Source organism: Leiobunum rupestre, chromosome 11, assembly GCF_980474605.1.
Source record: "Leiobunum rupestre chromosome 11, qqLeiRupe1.1.hap1, whole genome shotgun sequence".
Taxonomy (NCBI): domain Eukaryota; kingdom Metazoa; phylum Arthropoda; class Arachnida; order Opiliones; family Sclerosomatidae; genus Leiobunum; species Leiobunum rupestre.
Genome location: NC_143394.1, coordinates 46,189,443 through 46,208,844, shown reverse-complemented (window position 1 = coordinate 46,208,844; position 19,402 = coordinate 46,189,443). Strand labels below are relative to the sequence as shown.

At 38.5% G+C, this 19,402-nt stretch overlaps 1 protein-coding gene across 1 annotated transcript in view; it reads right to left on the bottom strand.

Moving 5' to 3' along the window:
• Positions 1-177: 177 nt before the first annotated feature.
• LOC149923018 (uncharacterized) overlaps positions 178-19,402 on the bottom strand; it is a 103,297-nt gene continuing 84,072 nt past the window's right edge. The window contains exons 6-7 of the mRNA XM_090163886.1: positions 7,902-8,075; positions 178-2,216 (exon numbers count right to left, since the gene is read on the bottom strand). Coding sequence (XP_090020012.1) covers positions 2,112-2,216; positions 7,902-8,075 — 279 coding nt within the window. The 3' untranslated portion in view covers positions 178-2,111. The remainder of the gene's footprint in view (positions 2,217-7,901; positions 8,076-19,402) is intronic.

Sequence of the window (19,402 nt, the reverse complement as noted above, 5' to 3'; positions counted from 1 at the left end):
TTTAGGTTACTCTGACGGTTGTTCGAAAATATCTTTACTCAAGAATAAACGACCTAATATTTTCAGATGCAACGTGAAAAGAATGTAATCCATCATTTTTATAACAAAAAGAGTACAGTTTTTATTAGGCTGAAAATATATACAATATATTTTTTAACTGATACATAGAACATATTTCAGTGTGGTACTTAATCAGTACTATTATATAATATGGGGGTAAAAACAGAAGCGACGAGACCTAATATTTATTTTAAAAGATTATTTTCGCTAGTAGAAAAAGCATTTGTTTTTGCACGTACTCCATATAGGGCCTTGTAGCGTTTTGGTTTTAAATTTAAAATTTTCTGTTATCCCGAGCACCCTTATCATAAAATAATTTAAACGCGTTTTGCAGGGGGGGGGGGGGGGGTTGAACGCTGCAAAGTTCAAAGATTATAATAAACACTTTGGCATCGTTTGTTGAGATTACAGTTCTCGTCGAAAATTATATTTCACGGATTTCATAAATTCAAAAACGCTAACGTTTTCTACGGGATTATAGTTAGTTAAAATTTTAGGAACTTGGTGCATTCTAATCGCTCTTAGAGTGCAACTTAAATTATAAATTTTCACTTCAAAATTAATATTTTTTTAAATACTTAAGAATGTATACTTAGGGAGAATGAATATACTGAGATGATTTTTAGGGATTGTTCCACGTCACGGTCTGCCAGTATGCTCCACCCCTTACACGTCAATCAAATCGACCCTAAAACGTTGACCTTCTGACGATATTGACGAAGTTGAAAATCAGAGGGTACGTGTAAAATAAATACTGAAGCTCAAAGTTAAGTCATTACCTTGAACGCGTTTCGCTTTCGTTTTAAGTACACGCTTTTGGAACTTACTATTAACAAAAGTGACATAATTACCAAAAGTATGACAATCCCTGAACTTTCTTATGCTAAAGGTTTAATGAATGCTCGACTCGAGATCGACCACAAAATAGACTATTTATTGTTGCCTTTCTGTATATTTTTTAGTCTATGGTATTATATCGTAGGTAGATCGCGATAGCATCTCCACAGAACGACGAAAAATAACAAAATACACTAACTTTGACCAGTGCTACTTAGTTCTTCCGTTCCTCACTACGAGGCGTTATTTGTTGGTTTTAACTTCCTTCCCTCCCCAAGGCATACTTTCCCTTCTCCCCTCCCAACTCGTAGCATTCATTAAGAAATAGGTCCGAATGACACACTTTTGGTAATTATGTCACTTTTGCTATTAATAATTAATTTTAATAATTAAATATTGTAAATCTGATACGAAACGTAGCTTATATGTTCCAATGTAAAGAGGGGTTACGTTCATGATACATTAAATGACAAAATAGAAATAAACACAGATGTTTATATTTGTTTTTCACGTAGTTTCTTTTCGTGGGACGGATAGATTATGTAAGATTATACAGCTTATAGAAAAAGTTAAGGCTTTATGACTTAAATTAGATACCGTATTCACTACGAAAATCACATTGAAATGGGGGCAACTTAACTATACGTTTTTAAGTTTCTTCGTCTATTAGTATTTTCGTGTATCGTATCTTGATAACGGTATATAGGTTGTAAGATAATGATGATTTTTATAATTTTAATTTATGAAAATTCTACGAAGTATTTTTGTCTAATTTTAAGAAAATTCCTCGTTTATCATTGGATAATTTTGAAAACCTATGGTCTAATTTAGTTATTGTATTTTAATGGAGGGGAAATCGGGGGTAATACTGGCATTTTTTACGTAGGTCCAAGGCCAGTTAAAATGTTTGGGAATTTGAGTCTCTCATCTGATCATCAAATAGTCGATTTTGAATTACCAAGTGGCATTTTACCACCAACATTTTTTTTGTAGCTGAAAAGTATTTTATCTACGGTTAAAGCTAACATATTTGTACGACCGCTAACAAACTCGGGACTAAACATGATGTATAAAAAGCCACGTGTGTTGTGTTATAATGAACGTAGAGGGTCGTCGTATCACTATAAATCGTGCAATGTTACAGATTGTGACATGATAACGTTAAAACTATAGAGTTAGTCAGTTCAGTTAGTTGAGTCCTTTTTGGTCGTCGCCTAAATCACTCTATCTGGGATAATGTACCTCTCCTCCGGACATCCCAAACTCCGGGCGTCCCTGGCGGAATCTCTTCTCTCGGAATACCGTCTTTGACTGTCGTTCTGTTAAAATAGAAATTACATTAGTATAGTTATTATTTTTTATTAGAATTATTTCAGGATAATTTGAGTATAGGCCTAAAACTGAAGGTCGAGCTTCTGAGTCCTTGGTCAATAGGTCGCCAGCTGTAGTTCACTCGTCAATTGTTTCCGATAAATAGTTCGCGAACAAATAATTCTCAACAACCCATAGTTCACCATCGAATAGTTCTCAACAACCCATAGTTCACCATCGAATAGTTCTCAACAACCCATAGTTTGCCATCGAATAGTTCTCAACAAGCTTTAGTTCCCAACAACCCATAGTTCGACATAAAATAGTTCGCCATCGAATAGTTTTCGACAACAAATAGTTTATCACCGAATAGTTCTCTACAAGCTTTAGTTCCCAACAACCCATAGTTCGACATAAAATAGTTCGCCATCGAATAGTTTTCAACAACAAATAGTTCTCAACAAGCTATAGTTCCCAACAACCCATAGTTCGACATAAAATAGTTCGCCATCGAATAGTTTTCAACAACAAATAGTTTACCACCGAATAGTTCTCAACAAGCTATAGTTCCCAACAACCCATAGTTCGAAATAAAATAGTTCGCCATCGAATAGTTTTCGACAACAAATAGTTTACCACCGAATAGTTCTCAACAAGCTTTAGTTATCAACAACCCATAGTTCGCCATCGTATAGTTCTCAACAACAAATAGTTCATCATCGAATAGTTCTCAACAACCTATAGTTCGACATCAAATAGTTCTTAACAACCCATAGTTCGCCATCAAATAGTTCTCACCAAATTCATAAAAAATATTTCGTTTTAAGTAAAAGAAAATAATCAATTTTACAGGAAACGAACTAATGACAGGATTAACTATTAATTTTACTATTTACTGATAGAAAAAAACATCGATTTTTTAAATCTTATGTCAAAACTAACGAATTTTCTTTAAGAATTAGGTAAACTAAAGGGCGTCTGTGACATTATTCCACAGATCACGAGACAATACAACACACGTGACCACCTTGGGCGTTACCATGGCAACGAACAAGTGCAAACTACGAATGTTCCCTGTTCACCCGAATACAGTATTGTTTGTCATATTATTCCAAAACTAATTATTTGGTCGGCCGTTAAATTGAAACTACTTCATTAATTATAAATAAATCCCTCCATAAATAACGAAGCGCTCGTTAATTATTCTGAAAAAGCAAGTCCCCCCCCCACCAAAGTAAAGATTTCGTTAAGATAATTGACTTATACGGAAGCTATTGATTTTACCAGTGAAGAATCCATCTAGACTTGTACACGTTCGCAGGCTCTACACATTTTTCAATAGGCGTAAATTTCCACACTAATATATGAACGACTTATTAAGAGTCAAACATTAACGCGTGTAATTCTCAGCCGAACCATGTTAATTGTACAAATTATACCGCCTAACATATGTAACACGAAGCCAAAATTATCATCGAACTGATTTTTGAGATATTTCGCAATCAAAGTTTAGCTTAACATAGAGCCTGAAAGTGTTTAAATATAATGTGATGTAAAGTAATATAATGTAATGCAAATGTAATGTAAATGTAATGCAAATCTAATGTAATGTAAATGTAACGTAATGTAAATGTAACGTAATGTAACGTAATGTAAATGTAATGCAAATCTAATGTAAATGTAATGTAAATGTACTCTAATGTAATGTAATGTAATGTAAATATACTGTAATGTAATGTAATGTAAATGTACTGTAATGTAATGTAATATAATGTACTATAATGTAATGTAATGTACTATAATGTAATGTAATGTCCTATAATGTAATGTTATGTAATATAGTGTACTATAATGTACTGTAATGTAATATAATGTAATATAATGTACTGTAATGTAATATAATGTACTGTAATGTAATATAATGTAATATAATGTTCTAATGGTTTCGGTTGCAAATCCAAGTAGCAGCTGGGTTTGAGTCATACTTATTCTCAATATGTTATGCTCCATACTTATTGTCATTATGTTATTATTATTATTATTGAGTGGGGTGGCAAGCCAAACACTTCGACCTCTTGTCATTATGTTACTTATGATCCTATTGATATTTAATTATTCATAAACCAAATTTTAGGTAGTAATAGTTTTAGTTATTTAGAGACTGTACATTTTGCAATCGAATAACATAAGCAATACGCGTACTTCTCTCAAAATAGATATATTGCATACTTTTAATTTTCCCATTAATTTCTAATTAAACGCGTTGTTTCGTAAAGCACCAGTCTAGTTATTCCCGCTGAAATATCGTTTAAAATAACAATTTAAAAGGTTATTGACTTTTTCGCTTTATCCTCGTTCTTAGTCGAAGGTTCGCCAGAGCCCTTTTGGAGAGATGAAGAGCCGTTTCATCGCCTGACATTGTTCTCAAAGGATGATTAAAGCCCATCGTAACCTTTCTCCTACATCCAAGTGGAGTTGGCCAGGTAGAAGCCTATTTATAAACCGATACGAGAAGCTGGGATTGCGTCAAAGCTATTTTGCGCGGAGTAGAATAGCTGAGAAATTGGGTCGTTAAATGGGATCTGTTTTTTGGAAGGGGGCACCCGGGCTGAAACGCAATTGCCTAATTGTTTAACATCGATTATTCCCTCTCGCTAACTTCTTTTTCACTACTTCAGGCCTCGGGGGGAAGCGAACTGGATCTTAAATGAAAAGTCAATAGATTTATTGATGTTTATAAAAATCAAAAGAAGGCTATAACGCAATCTGTAATAAACTTGGCAGAGGTTCTTTCAACCCCGCGTTAAATTATAGGAAATCCATACGAACAAGGGATATTGTTTTTTCCGATACATTTAAATTTTCGCTAAATTTACCCCCAATTCGGGTCATGTCTTTTTTCTATGGCGAAATTATTTTTTTTTTAAGTTAAAGATGTCCCGCTATAGGCGAAACTATAAAGGAAATTTGGTCTTAACCAACTTGTTAAAATGGGAAAACAAAATCACGTGACTACCATATCACAGCTAACTTCGATTCGGTGTTCATAGTTGGCCGTGCGACGGTAAAGAAAAAAATTATTCCTTCCAGATACTGCAGACAGCTAATTAACTTACACCTTTCTATTAAAAAATGTTTTAAATAATAATAATAATTAGATAATTTAGATGAATTGATCAAAATTTATACCACCATTAGCAAAATAAAACGAATAATAGTTCGTATTTCTTAGGATAGATGGCGCTGCAGTTCTCCGCAAAGTCACGTGATTACCATCTTTTCAGCCCCCCTGGACTTTATAGTTTCGCCTATTGGGGATAGTTATAAAGTCTGGGTCTAGTCTCGTTGCAAACATGTTTTAACGCGGAAATCGCGTCTAAATGCTTTTCAGATTACTAGATGCTTGGCACCTTAATTCGTGCATTCATGATTTGACTTAGTGTAAATTAAACCTAAACTAACTGTAATATTGTAGATTAAAGGGACACACCAGCGTTTGAAAAATATGGGTCGAAATTTAAGTAGCTCCTCCCATTCCGTACCTCATGAGAGCAGATTCGGCCAATTATATTCGTTGATTGCTGTAATATTGTAGATTAAAGGGACACACCGGCGGTTGGAAAATATGGGGCGAAATTTAAGTAGCTCTTGCCATTCCGTACCTCGTGATAGATTCAGCTAATCATGTTCTTGAAACTCTCCAGCCATATTTCCGGATCTCGCGCGGGAAACTAGCAAAACTATCGGCCCTTTAAAGGGAGTATGCATTTCCATGTTTAAGGTGGATCAACGTATTTAAAATTTCTGCCAACAAATGTTAGATACTTCGGTTTTGTGAGTTCCAGCTAGGAGCAACAAACACAGCACCCCACACAAGGAGAACGCAACCCGTCAAAAGTCGTGAATTTTTGTGTGTACATTTTTCATTTGTTAGATGCTTTAGCGCCTGCTGCCGTCGGAAGGGGAAAATTCGGAAATTGTCTTCCCCCGCCCGTAAAACGTTCAGCTCGCTCAAGGAAATTTGTACACAACACTGCGTTAGCGTGTTTAAAGGCTAGCTGCGTTTCCTTGTGTTTGTTGCTCCTAGGTTCCAGGTCGTTTATTTGGCCCGACTTTGAAATATTTGGATGCTATTCAAGCGGTTTCCTTTACACGTAAATTTCCAAATACATTTCCAATAATTAGTTGTTAACAGTAAAATGTGTAAGATCTTAAAAATTGTTTTTCGAATTTTCAACAACTCTTAAAATATCTGCGGCGGCGTGGTTTCGGAATATTTTTCTACCGGAGAATCGTAACTCGTAGCAACGGGACTCTCGTGTCGCATACCGCAATAATTCGGAATGTTTGTCAAGAATGAGAAGGTCGGTGCAAGCGCGGCTTCGATATGGGAAATGTGTACCAACAGGCCTCACATTTCAAAAACTTTTCCAAGACGTCAAACTAAACATTCTGGTGACACTTAAGGCCTAGTTTTCATTCGGTAGAATTTCGTGTTGCGGAAATTCGCTAAAGAACGTGCCAATTGTCACTAGGATATTTCGCGACCGATTCAGAGAAGGGAAATTTTAATTTTCCAAGGCTTAGAGCGCTAAGTCCTAAGCTTACAGATTTCCACCTGTTTTCACATTTTATGAACGGCTTATAACTTCTCGCTAATTACTTGGAGTATAGTTTTAAATTTTAAATCAATAAGCTTTTTCCAATTCTTTATCATGTGTCTTTTTAGGACCCAAATATAAATTTTAGGATTTCAATTATTTTGAAACCATAAGGTGTGAAATTACTTGGCCATTTTAGGGTATAACAGTAGGTGGGTTTTTTCGCCTGTTCTCGGTTTTTTGAGCAGGTTAAAGAGTGTAACCCTATGACGTCATTTTACTCCAATTCTATCTTGACGATAAAAACGAGTTGGAGTAAGAAGGGAGTGGTTAAAGGTTATTTATTTGTTTTGTTTTTAAGATGGCGACCGGTGGTAAGGTCATCAATATATGACTCATTTTTCTTATTTATTTAATAGTAATAATAATCAGCTAGGCTAATACCCAAGACACCACCTTAGGCCTAAGTCATCAAGCAACTTTTAAAGTCATTAAATAGCATTTAACAATTGGATTTTCGTTATTAAAATCTTGCCATAATGTGAAGATGTTCAAAGCCCGTCATGTTTTCGTGAAACGAAATTTAAGCAGACGGATTTTCTATATAAGCTAGATTTCTCTCTCTACACCTCCTTTCGAGGAGGAGTAAAAAGTGTAACCTTAGAGCTCTGTAACAAGCGAACAAAATTCGGAACAGGGTAAATCTTACCCCGAGACAAGGCGAATAAAACGTTTTAGGGTAAAAAGTTTACACTTTTTGTCCTCGGACAGGCGAAAAAAGCCACCTATTGGGTAAATAAGAATTCATATGGTAGAAGTAGTATTGTCAATTGGTCACTGCTCGAAATTTAATTTTAGCGGCGCGGAAAATGTCAAAGCGAACGAACTTTTGTCGCGTTGAGATCCAATGAAAACGAGGCTTTAAAGCGTTGCCCACACTATTTTTGAGGTGGTGCCAAAAAGTGACTAAATTTCGCGAGGTATTTGAAGCCCATCCGTCACCGCGTAGTAAATTCAAAGGCGGGGGATTGTCGTAATAGCCTAGTTTGCAATATCCCGGGAATTTTACTCAAGAATAGTGTTCGTTTATACCCTGATGTGTTGAAGTGTCGGTGACCTGGTCGATTCTTCGTTTTCGTAGACGCTGTCCGCCGCGATGTTCTCGTAGGCCGCTGCCAGCTTGCGCTCCCATCCCGGACAGGCCTCCACCATGCCCTCTCGATCGTACAACGTTGTTTTGTTGGTGTTATGACTGCGTCCGTACACCTAAAAACAACAGAATTCAATTAGGAATTAATTACACGTGATAAAACTTATATCTATACTTATGCTGTTACCAAGAAGCTAAGGGCAATTGAGTTTAAATTCAGACCACTTACGTCCAACGATACTGGTAACGTCACGCCATCTAGGAGCAACAAACACAACACCCCACACAAGGAGAACGCAACCCGTCTAAAGTCGTGGATTTTCTTGCGTACATTTTATATTGGCTAGACGCTTTAGCGCCTTCGGCCGTCGGAAAATTCGGAAATTGTCTTCCCCCCCGCCCGCGTAAAGGCTCGTGACGCTCGTCCAATGAAATTCGTACACAACCCTTCGTTAGCGTGTTTAAAGGCTAGCTGCGTTCTCCTTGTGTTTGTTGCTAGTAGACGCCATGGACAAAGAATCTAAGGGGACTCACTGTTCAGGCTTTAAAGGGGAATGGTCAAGCTTTAACCAGTTAGATAGCCCTATAGCCCGTTAAAAAATAAAATTTATGGCGAAAACCACATCAAAAAATATTAAGCGGTTAATTTTTAAAAAAATAAAGAAATGGGAAATCGAAAAGCGCGCATCCGCTGTGACACCTGGTGAGCAACCGATGAGACACTCCTTGCTTGATTAAAATTGAAAAAAAAAAGCGCGCGCTGCTGGAGACGTGAAACTTTTTGTTTTTTTATTTATTTTGCACGCGCGGCGCATTCCATTTATACGAAACCTAAGCCAAAATTTTACGATTTCAAAAGTTAGGCTAGTTCGCAAATCTCTCACTGTTGTCGTGCTGGCGCTGGCGATATACTTCAAGATGGCCGCGAAAATTCGAACCCAAATACTTGGCGTTATTTTGCGTTTAAACTTTTCGACCAAAAACTATTTTTTAAAGACAAAATAAGGTACGTCTTGTTGATCTTTTGATATGCAAATAAGGCGATATTTGGAAATGCTTGGCCGTTCCCCTTTAAAAAGCACGCGTTAATACTGGGAATAGGAAAATCATGGTTCAATTTTGACAAAATGGCGCCGTTTTTTTCGGTTAAATGATGAGGCTTAGTAAGTTTTAAACCTTTTATTTTGGAAATTGGTTTTAGTAATGGCAATCAACCATTGTGTTATGTAAAAATAATCAGAAAGTCGCATATGGCTGAGGTTTTGTTTTATCAAATTCACTGGAATCCATTTCATTTCTAAACTTAAAAAAATTTAATGAACTAATCTTAACGTAACTTTCTCGCACGTATTGTCGCCTAAGCCCCTCGTAGTGATAGTTGAACAGAATTCTTGAGGCGCTTCAAAGCGGCTGGTGTACCGCAGTAAGCCTTCCGATGTAGGCCACGCCTACCGTGTCAAAATATCGGGAACAGTGAGTCTCCTTAGATTCTTGGTTCATGGTCACACTAGAAACACTTACGACAGTGGCGCCATCAGGTTTTCGGTAATGTAAGCTTTTAAGGTGTCTTTTAAATATAATTTATAATAAATGATTCGTAAAATATGTAATAGTAAACCAAATTAAGCTCTTATTAGCAACAATTCGTTAAATATTTAATAATTTAAGTAAATACTAATTTATGAAGCACCTTCTAAATATTATAAAAACTGACAACATATGTCGCGTCAGAGAACATACTCCACTTGTTAGTTAGACCCTGGCTAACACTAGCTAGGATTCTTCTAAATAGTGGATTTTTAAAGAGTTCTGATAAATGACGTTATCGCGTGCAAATGTAAAATTAGAAAGCTATAGCGTATAATACTTAAAGAATAATTTTAATTTATTTAGGAACCGTTTCTCTCCATATAGTAAATCGTTTAAAACTGTAAGAAATGAGTACCGTGCCTTTCGTAGTTATCGACAATATTTCTCAGTCTAGACGATATATTAAATATTTTGTAATATAAAACGTTCTGCGGGTATATAGGCTGAATATTTATCGATTTTTGAGGGTAAAAAGGACAAATATATATTGGCTAAAATGATAAATTGCTGGCCAGGGGAAATCTAACGTGTCCAGGTTTAGGACATAGTTTATAGTAGCGAGAGGGAAATTCGTATTACATCAGGTATCGGGACTAAGACCATAGGTGGTCTACAAAACATTCGTTCATCAGGGATTGTTGACATTTAATTCCCGCCCACTATTCAACCAATGAAAACCTGTTATCTAACGAAGAAACTAATTAGCAGACGACAATAATTTAGTGCAGTTAGGTAAGGATTAATAAATCGTGATATGGGATACTGTAAAAAGTGTAGCAGCTAGTGCCGAAGAATTTAGCTTTGGAAGTATTAGCCATTGGGTTGGGAATAAATAGAGGTACAACTAAATCTGGCTGGCGCGGGACCAATTTCGTTGCATAAGGAGACTTCATCAACTTTATCGTTCAACCGTGGCGGCATCTGTCTCTAGTGGTGGAAACTATATTGTAATTGAATTTTTTCGCGAATCTGATGCGAAATTGAAATGTTTGAAGTTGTTTAAAAATAATTTTATTCTGTCAACACGATCCTTTTTAACTCAAGTTACGGTGAGTTCGCTAATAATTATTTATTTTTAGCCATACAACTTTACAAAATATAGATGGCGCTACTGCCTAATTATAAAGATGAATTTTGTACAGTCTTATCAGAACAGGTCCCGCGTAACCATGGCAACCGAAATCGTAATTGTAATTCTAGCAGTATTATTCCCAATTCAATGGTATTAGCGGTTGTTTCTGTTTTCACCAGAAATGAAAAAAAAAAACAAGGACAAATGGATTGATCTAAAAAGTAGAACCAAAAAGCGAGCCCAACTTATTCAAAAGAGCGTGAAAATTTTTTTTCTTCACAGACGTGGATTGGTGTACAATGTTTAACTAAAATTTTGGTAGAAATCTGGGACCAGACTTGAAAATTGTGGTATTTATATATATATATAAAAACGACAGAAAAAGCCAATAGTTAATGACATATAATGAAATTATCTAAAACGTTTTTCATTTAAATTGGGGGTTTTGGTGACCTTCGACCCCTCTTTCAATGATTTACGTCGAGGGTCCCAGCATTTATTTTGAGCGTCAATGACCTCCGGACTGGCCCTAATTGCAAGTCTGTCTTGGAGCATGCAAATCGGACCTAGGATCACTCTTCAACGATTTTTAAAATATTTTACGAAATTTTAATTTTTTGATTTTCATCCCCTAAAATCTCTTAAGGCAAATGATTACTTATTGTGTAACGCCTTAAACTCATTGTTTGTACTCGGAATAGAATGATATAACATTATGCTCCCCAAAAAAATCCAAGATAATTGTTTTCACAATGTAACGGTTCATTTTAGAAAATCGTAATTTGGATTTTTGAAATATACACCAGCTACTATACCATGTGGAAAACTGTCAGTCATTTTCCCCACTCTAGATGTCAGCCTTGGATAAATAATATTAGTTCCTACCTGGATATATCACTCTATAGTTCCGCGTGCATTTCCTAAGTGTTTGTTACGGATTCTGACTTGTAGAAGGTTACGTGATACGGGAGTTTCGTAAATTCTCCGCTAACTTCGCCGAAGCGGCGCTGCTGTCGCAAAAGCCATTTGTTGGTCAGGTTTATTTCCAAGTGATATATCCAGGTAGGAACTTCTATTATTAATCCAAGCGTCAGCTGCCGGGTAAGGGCAGAACGCTAGGGACGGTTTACAGCCACATATTTTAGCTTAGTTCTTCCATGGTTCCTCTGAAGATCGTTTGTTGACAACCACAAACGCGTTTTTTGCCCGGACCAAAATTTGGTGATACAAAAAGGAAACAGTTACGATACGCTACCTACAATTGCGTTTGGTAACTTATGTATGTGAACGTCTCCTAAGAATTCGTCTGCTATGTGAAGCTGAGCTTTGTATATCAGTTATATTTTAACACAACCTAAACGTTAAGCCTTAACCAAGACAAATAAGCAGACTACATTTTACGACCCCCCCCCTTCAAAAATTGTATCACTTTCCCGGTGATGCACCGAATATTTTTCAAATCTGCTATCTTCTGAACCGAACCGTCTCTAGAGTTAGTTTGTTCTAGTGTTGTAAATTTCCCGGAACATGGCCAAGGTCTTTTTTCCGAAAATTTTTCCGTATTTTTCCGAAAAAATAAAAACATTTTAATTCCATGATTAGTCTAATATATTGTTTGCAAATTTAAATAAAGCGGCATTTCGAGTAATTTTTTCGAATCTGAAAGTAAAACTAAACCTCTAGACTAGTTTAAACTGATTAACAATGTAACACTATTAATGATTTGTAGTATCAAGAATGTATTTATTTATACTCAGGGAGAATGAATATGTCGAGATTATTTTTACCGTTTCTCCAATTCCACCCGTTGGGGCCCCCGGTATGCTCCTCCGCTTTAATAAAATCAAATAATACTGAAATCTCATTGGTTCGACGAGATTAACGCTGCTGCGAGGACGCAAAAAATAAGACCGCCTCCTTTTATCCCCCCCCCCCCTTAGCGCGACGGGGTTAGGGCCTCAACGTGTCCGTCGATAGTCTCGACATATTCATTCTCCCTGAGTATAAATAAATACATTCTTGGTAGTATGTTTACTGATATTTGACATTTTACATCGATAAAAAGTTAAAAACATTGAAACATAAATTACTTTTTAAGGGTTTTTAATCTTTTATTGTTCCGCCATTCCGAAGAGTTTCTGGAATTTTTCCGCTATTTATTTTTCCGGAAAATTTTCTGGAAATTTTTCCGCGTTTTATTTTTCCGGAAAATTAACAACACTAGTTTGTTCCATGGGCAGAAGAAGATAGAAAATAAAACTTGGGCAAGGCGTTTTCGGCTGGAACGATTTTTTGCAACGGGCCTGTGGTGACCAGGTATCCTCTATTAACCCGAAGGTTCATGTATTCTTGATGAAAGTTATCGAGGGGGAGTAACTGCTGGAATAATAATTTTATTTTTATATTCTTTCGAGTGTAGCTTATATTTCATCTATCAAAGGAAAAAGCTATTATATATTTTTTTATAAAAAATAATGCGCGTCGTGAGCCCGGTAGAACGAACTACTTTTCTAGCGTACGCGGGGGACATTGCAAAATCGAAATGGAAATCAATTTTCCGAGTTAAAATAAACCTTCGCATTCCGAAGGGATAAAAATATATAAAATTGTGATGTATGTTCGAGAGAAGATTTCTCTTTCAATAGTTCCTATCAGATGGTTAGCCGGTCAAGGACGTTTCGTTTGAATGGCCTTAAGGAAACACTGGCGACTTGAATTTAATGGATTTGGTGATGCTATGTACAGCAATCTCAGAAGTTATTTCTTTTTATTATTACCTCGTCGGGTTTCGTTATTTTCTAAATATAAATAAATTCTTGGAATAAATAAATATATTTTTGGTGTGATTAAATTAACGTACAGACTTTGAAATTTTATTGATTTCAACTAGGAGCAACAAACGCAGCACCCCACACATGGAGAACGCAACCCGTCAAAAGTCGTGCATTTTCTCGTGTACAGTTTTCATTGGTTAGACCACGGACTGTAAATTTTAGAGGACGAGTAAAGCGTTGCCTTCCCCTGTAGAATTTTGGTTACCCCGCGCATCAATCACATCGAAATAGAGAGAGAGAGTCCGTCAAGGTCATTTGTACCAGGCATAGAGCTAGTCCCCCCCCCCCCCCCACGCATGTTATCTGGAAATCTGGCCGACCGAAAGACAAGCGCTTTAGTTAGTGACCTTGAGCGACTTCCGTCAGCCTGATCGGTGAACGGGGCGTAAAATACCTCGGGAATACCGGTCCTCTAAAATTTACTGTCCGTGGTTAGACGCTTTAGCGCCTGCTGCCGTCGGAAGGGGAAAATTCGGAAATTGTATCTCCCCCCGCCCGTAAAACGTTCAGCGTAAAGCCTCGTTCAATGAAATTTGTACACACCACTGCGTTAGCGTGTTTAAAGGCTAGCTGCGTTCTCCTTCCGTTTGTTGCTCCTAGGTTTCAATTAGTTGTACGAACGTATTGTAGGTTCACAGCTTTCTACCAAAAATGCGATAAATTCCATTTTATCGACGCTTCATTAAATAATCTTTAAGGAAATCGCCAAAAAGTAATATTTCCGAAAGCCAGGACCTACAAGTTAATATAGTGCTTGTTGAAATAATGGACACTTTTCCAGGGGCGTAGGAACGTTCTAGAAGTTGGAGGGGGCAAAGATAAACGAAAAGGGGTCTGGAGAAAGGTTTTTAATTTTTAATGGAGTGTAGCTTCTCCGAATGCATGTGTACTTGCAGGAAAATACTAAAATTTAAACACAGTTGAGGTTCTATAAACTGTATATGCTTTTAAAATTATAATTTGAGCCTTTTGAAGATTTACACTGACCAAAGGTTGGAGGGGGGCAATAACATTAGTTGCCCCTCCCAGCAAAATTCTAGGGAGGGGCATTGCCCCCCCTGCCCCTCCCGGTTGCTACGCCCCTGCACTTTTCACTTGTAGGGTATGCATTAAGTGTTTAATTTTAACCAGGTAGCTTTTTAACATATTAAGGCCTAGCAAAACACTGTGTTCTGTTTACAGGTGAAAAGTTTCCATTATTTCAAATAAGAATAAGAACCATAACTTGTAGGTCCAAGCTGGCTCTTAGAAATATTACTTATTGGTGATTTCCATGAAGGTGTTTTATTTAATCGTCTAGTTGCATTCGCTCGCACTAGATGTCGTTAGTGTAATAATCAAAACCAGTTGAGTAAGCATCAAAATCTAGCCTAAAAGTTGTGGCAAATTGGGAGATTCTCGTGTTGATTGGCTTATCAGAATCACGTGATTATTAACTTTTTAAACATGTGGTTTCGGGAAGCCAATAGATGGATTTAGGTCCCGGAAGGTGCTGCCACCTAGAAACACTTTTAGAAGCATTTTGGTAAACTGTTACTTCATTTAATAGAGCCACCACTTGCTTTAAATATGAAGTAGACGACGACATGGGAAAGGTTTCAAAGTTCGTGCGTCGGTGACGTCATGGAATAACTCAATTTCATTTCTCTAATTTCGAAAAAATAATCCAAAATACGCTAACGTTTCTGAAAAATATGTAGTTGGCCCTCCAAAAAGTGCAGTAACTTCTACTGCTCACGCTGTTTCCAAAATCGGACACCGTGGCGCTACAAGCGACGCTGCCCCAATAGACCAAGCGAGCTATCTAGATTCGGGTCTGAGTAATAGTTAGTGTAGAGAGCTGTTGGCTCGCGTGGCATGAAGGGCTTGCCACCACCCTCCTACGCATTGTAACCCTGCCACTTATTTAAAGGCATTATAAGCCGCTAAATGACTTGAGCCTAAGGTGGTGCCTTGGATATTAGCCTAGCTGATTATTGTTATTTATTAAAGTTGAACAAACTTGGTGACCCAACTAATTGACCTTCAAACCCTGAAGCAAATTACCTTTGAGTCTAAAATGAAATATATGGATATTTATGAAGTAAGAGGTGATAATATTTCGAAATATATGGTTATTATCCAGGCCAATTTAAAGTTTATAGGGCCGTCATAAACGGGAAAACGGGTCAGCCGGGGCTGGCAAATTTGCATTCAACGCCATTCGTCGAAATTGGCCTTAAAAGATTGTACGTTTTTAGGGGTTTTCCCCCTCATAATCGTATTGGAGTCTTCCCTCTCTGTTTTATTATCGCAGTGGTAGCTGCGGACCTTAGTGTTTTATTTCTTGTGATAACTTCCCGCTGACGTTGATCCGGGGTAAGGATTATGACCTCTGTTCGCGAACAGAAAGTCCGGGAGCACCGAAACACAGAGACCGAGCCCAGCAAAGAGTGTGTGTAGTTCTGGAAAGGCGGAACTACGAAATTGCAGTTCAGGGTCGTCGTAGCTGGTTGAGTATCTGCCAACGACGATAAAATCTCCAATCAATTTTACCTCTTCCGTTCTCCTCCACTCCGGTACAGTTCCGGCCGCTTCTCGAGGCCGATCGTACCCTTTTCCCGCCGGCGCGACGCGCTACTAGCTAAGCCTCGACCTCGCGATGTTTTTATTTGGCCGGCAATTTACCCAAGAAGAGCTATTTATTTCCGTCCCGCGTCCGGGTCCTCCGGCACCACTGTCCTTCTTCCTCGTTCTACTCCCGGCTCCCATTATTTGGCGCGATACCTCGCTATCGCCGAGGGCTAAAAATGGATTGAAAGCTGCATCCTCCTCAGGGACTGACAAATGAAGGGATCTCATTAGCCGGCTTGCAGCTCCTAATTTATATCTCGCTGCTCAACAGCCCCGTGCCTCTAGTTTTTGATCAATTGGGTACAAAATAAACTTTCTAAGAAGCGGAGTTCTATTTTTTTCTGTCTTCGCGACCTAAAGCTATCGCTACGCCCTCTTTTGGTTTCCGTTGAAAACTAAGTCCTTTTATATGGTACACAATTACGCGTCTTGATGGATGAAATAAAAACTAAAAAGAAGGTTATTATTTGCATTTCATTATAATTTCAGTATTTCACGTTGTTTTATGTTTCCTTCATGGTAACTCAGAGCAGGAATCCATACCTCTACTTGGAATGCTTACCCTGGCGCATCGCGTATGGTAAGATCACTCTGACGGCTTGGCCCCGCCTACGAGATAAAAAATACCCTCTGCGCGCGCTCCCCTCTCACGTTGTTGTTTGTTAAATCTAGGAGCAACCTCACACAAGGAGAACGCAACCCGTCAAAAGGCGTGCATTTTCTTGTGTACAGTTTTCATTGGTTAGACGCTTAACCGCCTGCTGCCGTCGGAAGGGAAAAATTCGGAAATTGTCTTCCCCCCCCCGCCCGTAAAACGTTCAGCAAAAAGGTTCGTCCAATTAAATTTGTACATAACACTGCTTTAGCGTGTTTAAAGGCTAAATGCGTTTTTCTTGTGTTTGTTGCTCCTAGGTTAAATTAACATAGTGACGTCAAAAAAAAAACCGTCAGCCACATCGAGACGAAAATCTTCCGCGATAAACATTCCAAGTAGAGGTATGGATTCCTGCTCCGAGCAATTACTACGCCCATGGCAGATGTAGTAATTTTTCTGTAATCTGACAATAGCAGACGCCAGATCGTAAGCGCTACATTTTGGTGCCTAACAAAGTCTATTCGCCTCCGAAACGAATCTAGATGGCACTACGGCACTACTCTCTACCGTGGCCCACATCTTGGAAGAGTGCCCGGCGTTGACCCCGGAGCGACTATTAATACGCGAGTCCGAGCAAATGCCTATGGTAGTAACCCCATCATCCCTGGATTATCTCCGATGGCTTGGACTAACAGCAGAAAAACAAAAAACAGAGACGACCAAACAACTCCTGGACAGGTGGTGGTCGCTCCGCAAACCTATTAAACGACCAACGTGGTGGCACACACCATGTCCCCCCACTGCGCCCCTTATCCGAAAGTTTAAGTGAGCCTCCCTGATTTAAAAGGGACCAAATTCGGAGAGGAAAAGTGAACTGAACTGAACTGAACCGAGGTAGCCCGTATGAGTCTGCTATTGTTAAATTAGAGACAAAATCTGGGAGACGTATTTGCTGTGTGATCCCACTGTCCCTATCTGAACAGTCCTTAATGGGGTCACTGGATCCCCAGGTGCGATCCATACTAGACATTCTATAACCTTTCGGGGAGGGCTAAGACGTGGAAGAATAAGTCACACTAGTCCTCAGCAGCGCGAGGGTGGGTCCCGGGCAGCCCATGGTGTCGCCTTTTGTTGGGCCGTGATGAGGGCGTTTGTTTGCTATATGTGAGGCAGTCTTGATGGTTGTCTCTCTGGCCGTAAATGTAAATATTAAAGCAAGTGGCATTCGCTCGCACTAGATATCGAGAGGGGGGGCTCCGCTCCCGTATGTTTTTCCCTGAATACCCTCTCCATCAAAGATTATTTATCATTGTCATTATTTTCTCGATTGTTATAACAAGCGATCAATGTCTTTTGCTTGAGAAAATTAATTAAATTTACGCTACGAATAATTGATTCGTTTGTGGCACTTTTCCGTAGTGAACGCGTTGTTTTCCGCAAAGTAATTAAATTCGGAAGATTAATAGTTAATTAATAGATCCTAATTATTGGGAAGGGCGATTTATAGGGGGTATTAGCGCTCTGGCAAGAAACTTGATTCATTGGATAATTATCGCAATTTGTGTTTCGAATTAGACGTTGGTAATGTATGGGAGGCGGCCGTGTTGCGATTGGCTCACCCGGGGCCCGCCATCTCTCGCTTTGGGAATCAATAACGTGGACCCGGGACCCTAGTTTCACTTCGCTCTGCAGGATAGCTTTGACTTATTTATTATTTAGGAAAGTGAGCTTTTAAGTCGCAAAGTGCAGCAGCCTGCTGGGATTACGCCGAAGTTCAAAGGAAGCCTTGTGGATCGAAATTATCCGTTCGAACTTGGCTTCCTCGTGATATTATACCTTGATTCAAAATTACGTTGTTGACATTTATGAATGAAGGACCGACCTACCGAGAGAGGTTTCTTTTCTAGAGATGTTCTACGATTTTGGGTACGTTTTCGTGATGTTAAATCAGAAATATATCCTCGTACATTCGCAAGCTCGAGGTAACCCTAACTACACGTAGGAGCTACTTTCTCGCCTAGCCACGGAAGCATACACCGCATTACGACTCCGAAATTAAAACGTGTATTAATCCGCTTGATGAGATAAAATTTAAAAAATTATGCTGGGTAGATACGCTACAAAGATAATAGCATAAGCCTATCAACCCTAAGCTTGAATCGAAAGGCAGTGTTAGTCGAAGCTAACGACTGTCGAAAGTACAGCGCTAAATCCAGCCGGTGGCGGAAAAGAGAAACGTAACGCGTCTCGCAATGCATGATGCCAGCTGCTTTAGTAAGAGAGAGGTGCGTAGAGAGTGAAAGGGGGAAGGAAGAAGCTTCAATTTATCTCTACCAGGTGCCGATACTATCGCCTGATTTCTTCTTTTTCGCCCGTAAAGTGGTGGTTCAAAGGGCGCTATGCGCGTTTCAAACTTAGGGTTGATAGGCTTATGATAATAGAAAGGAACCACCTATGGACTGCATTGTAAAGGATGATAAAATTAGCGAATAAGTAGATTAGTCCATTAAGAAAAGGGATAATAAACCTTAAATAAATTGGAGAAATTTAAAAACTTACTAATAGCTCGTACCGATGGGTCTTCGAGCAAACAAAAAGGCGCGAAACTCGGACCAACTAGATCTTCGAGTGAAAAACTAAATTAAATGAAATTAAATAGCCAGAAATTCCAACGGTAGACCGGTTTCATCCTATTTGGGACTCGTCAGTATCGTGCGGGAAATCTGGCTCGCGACTATA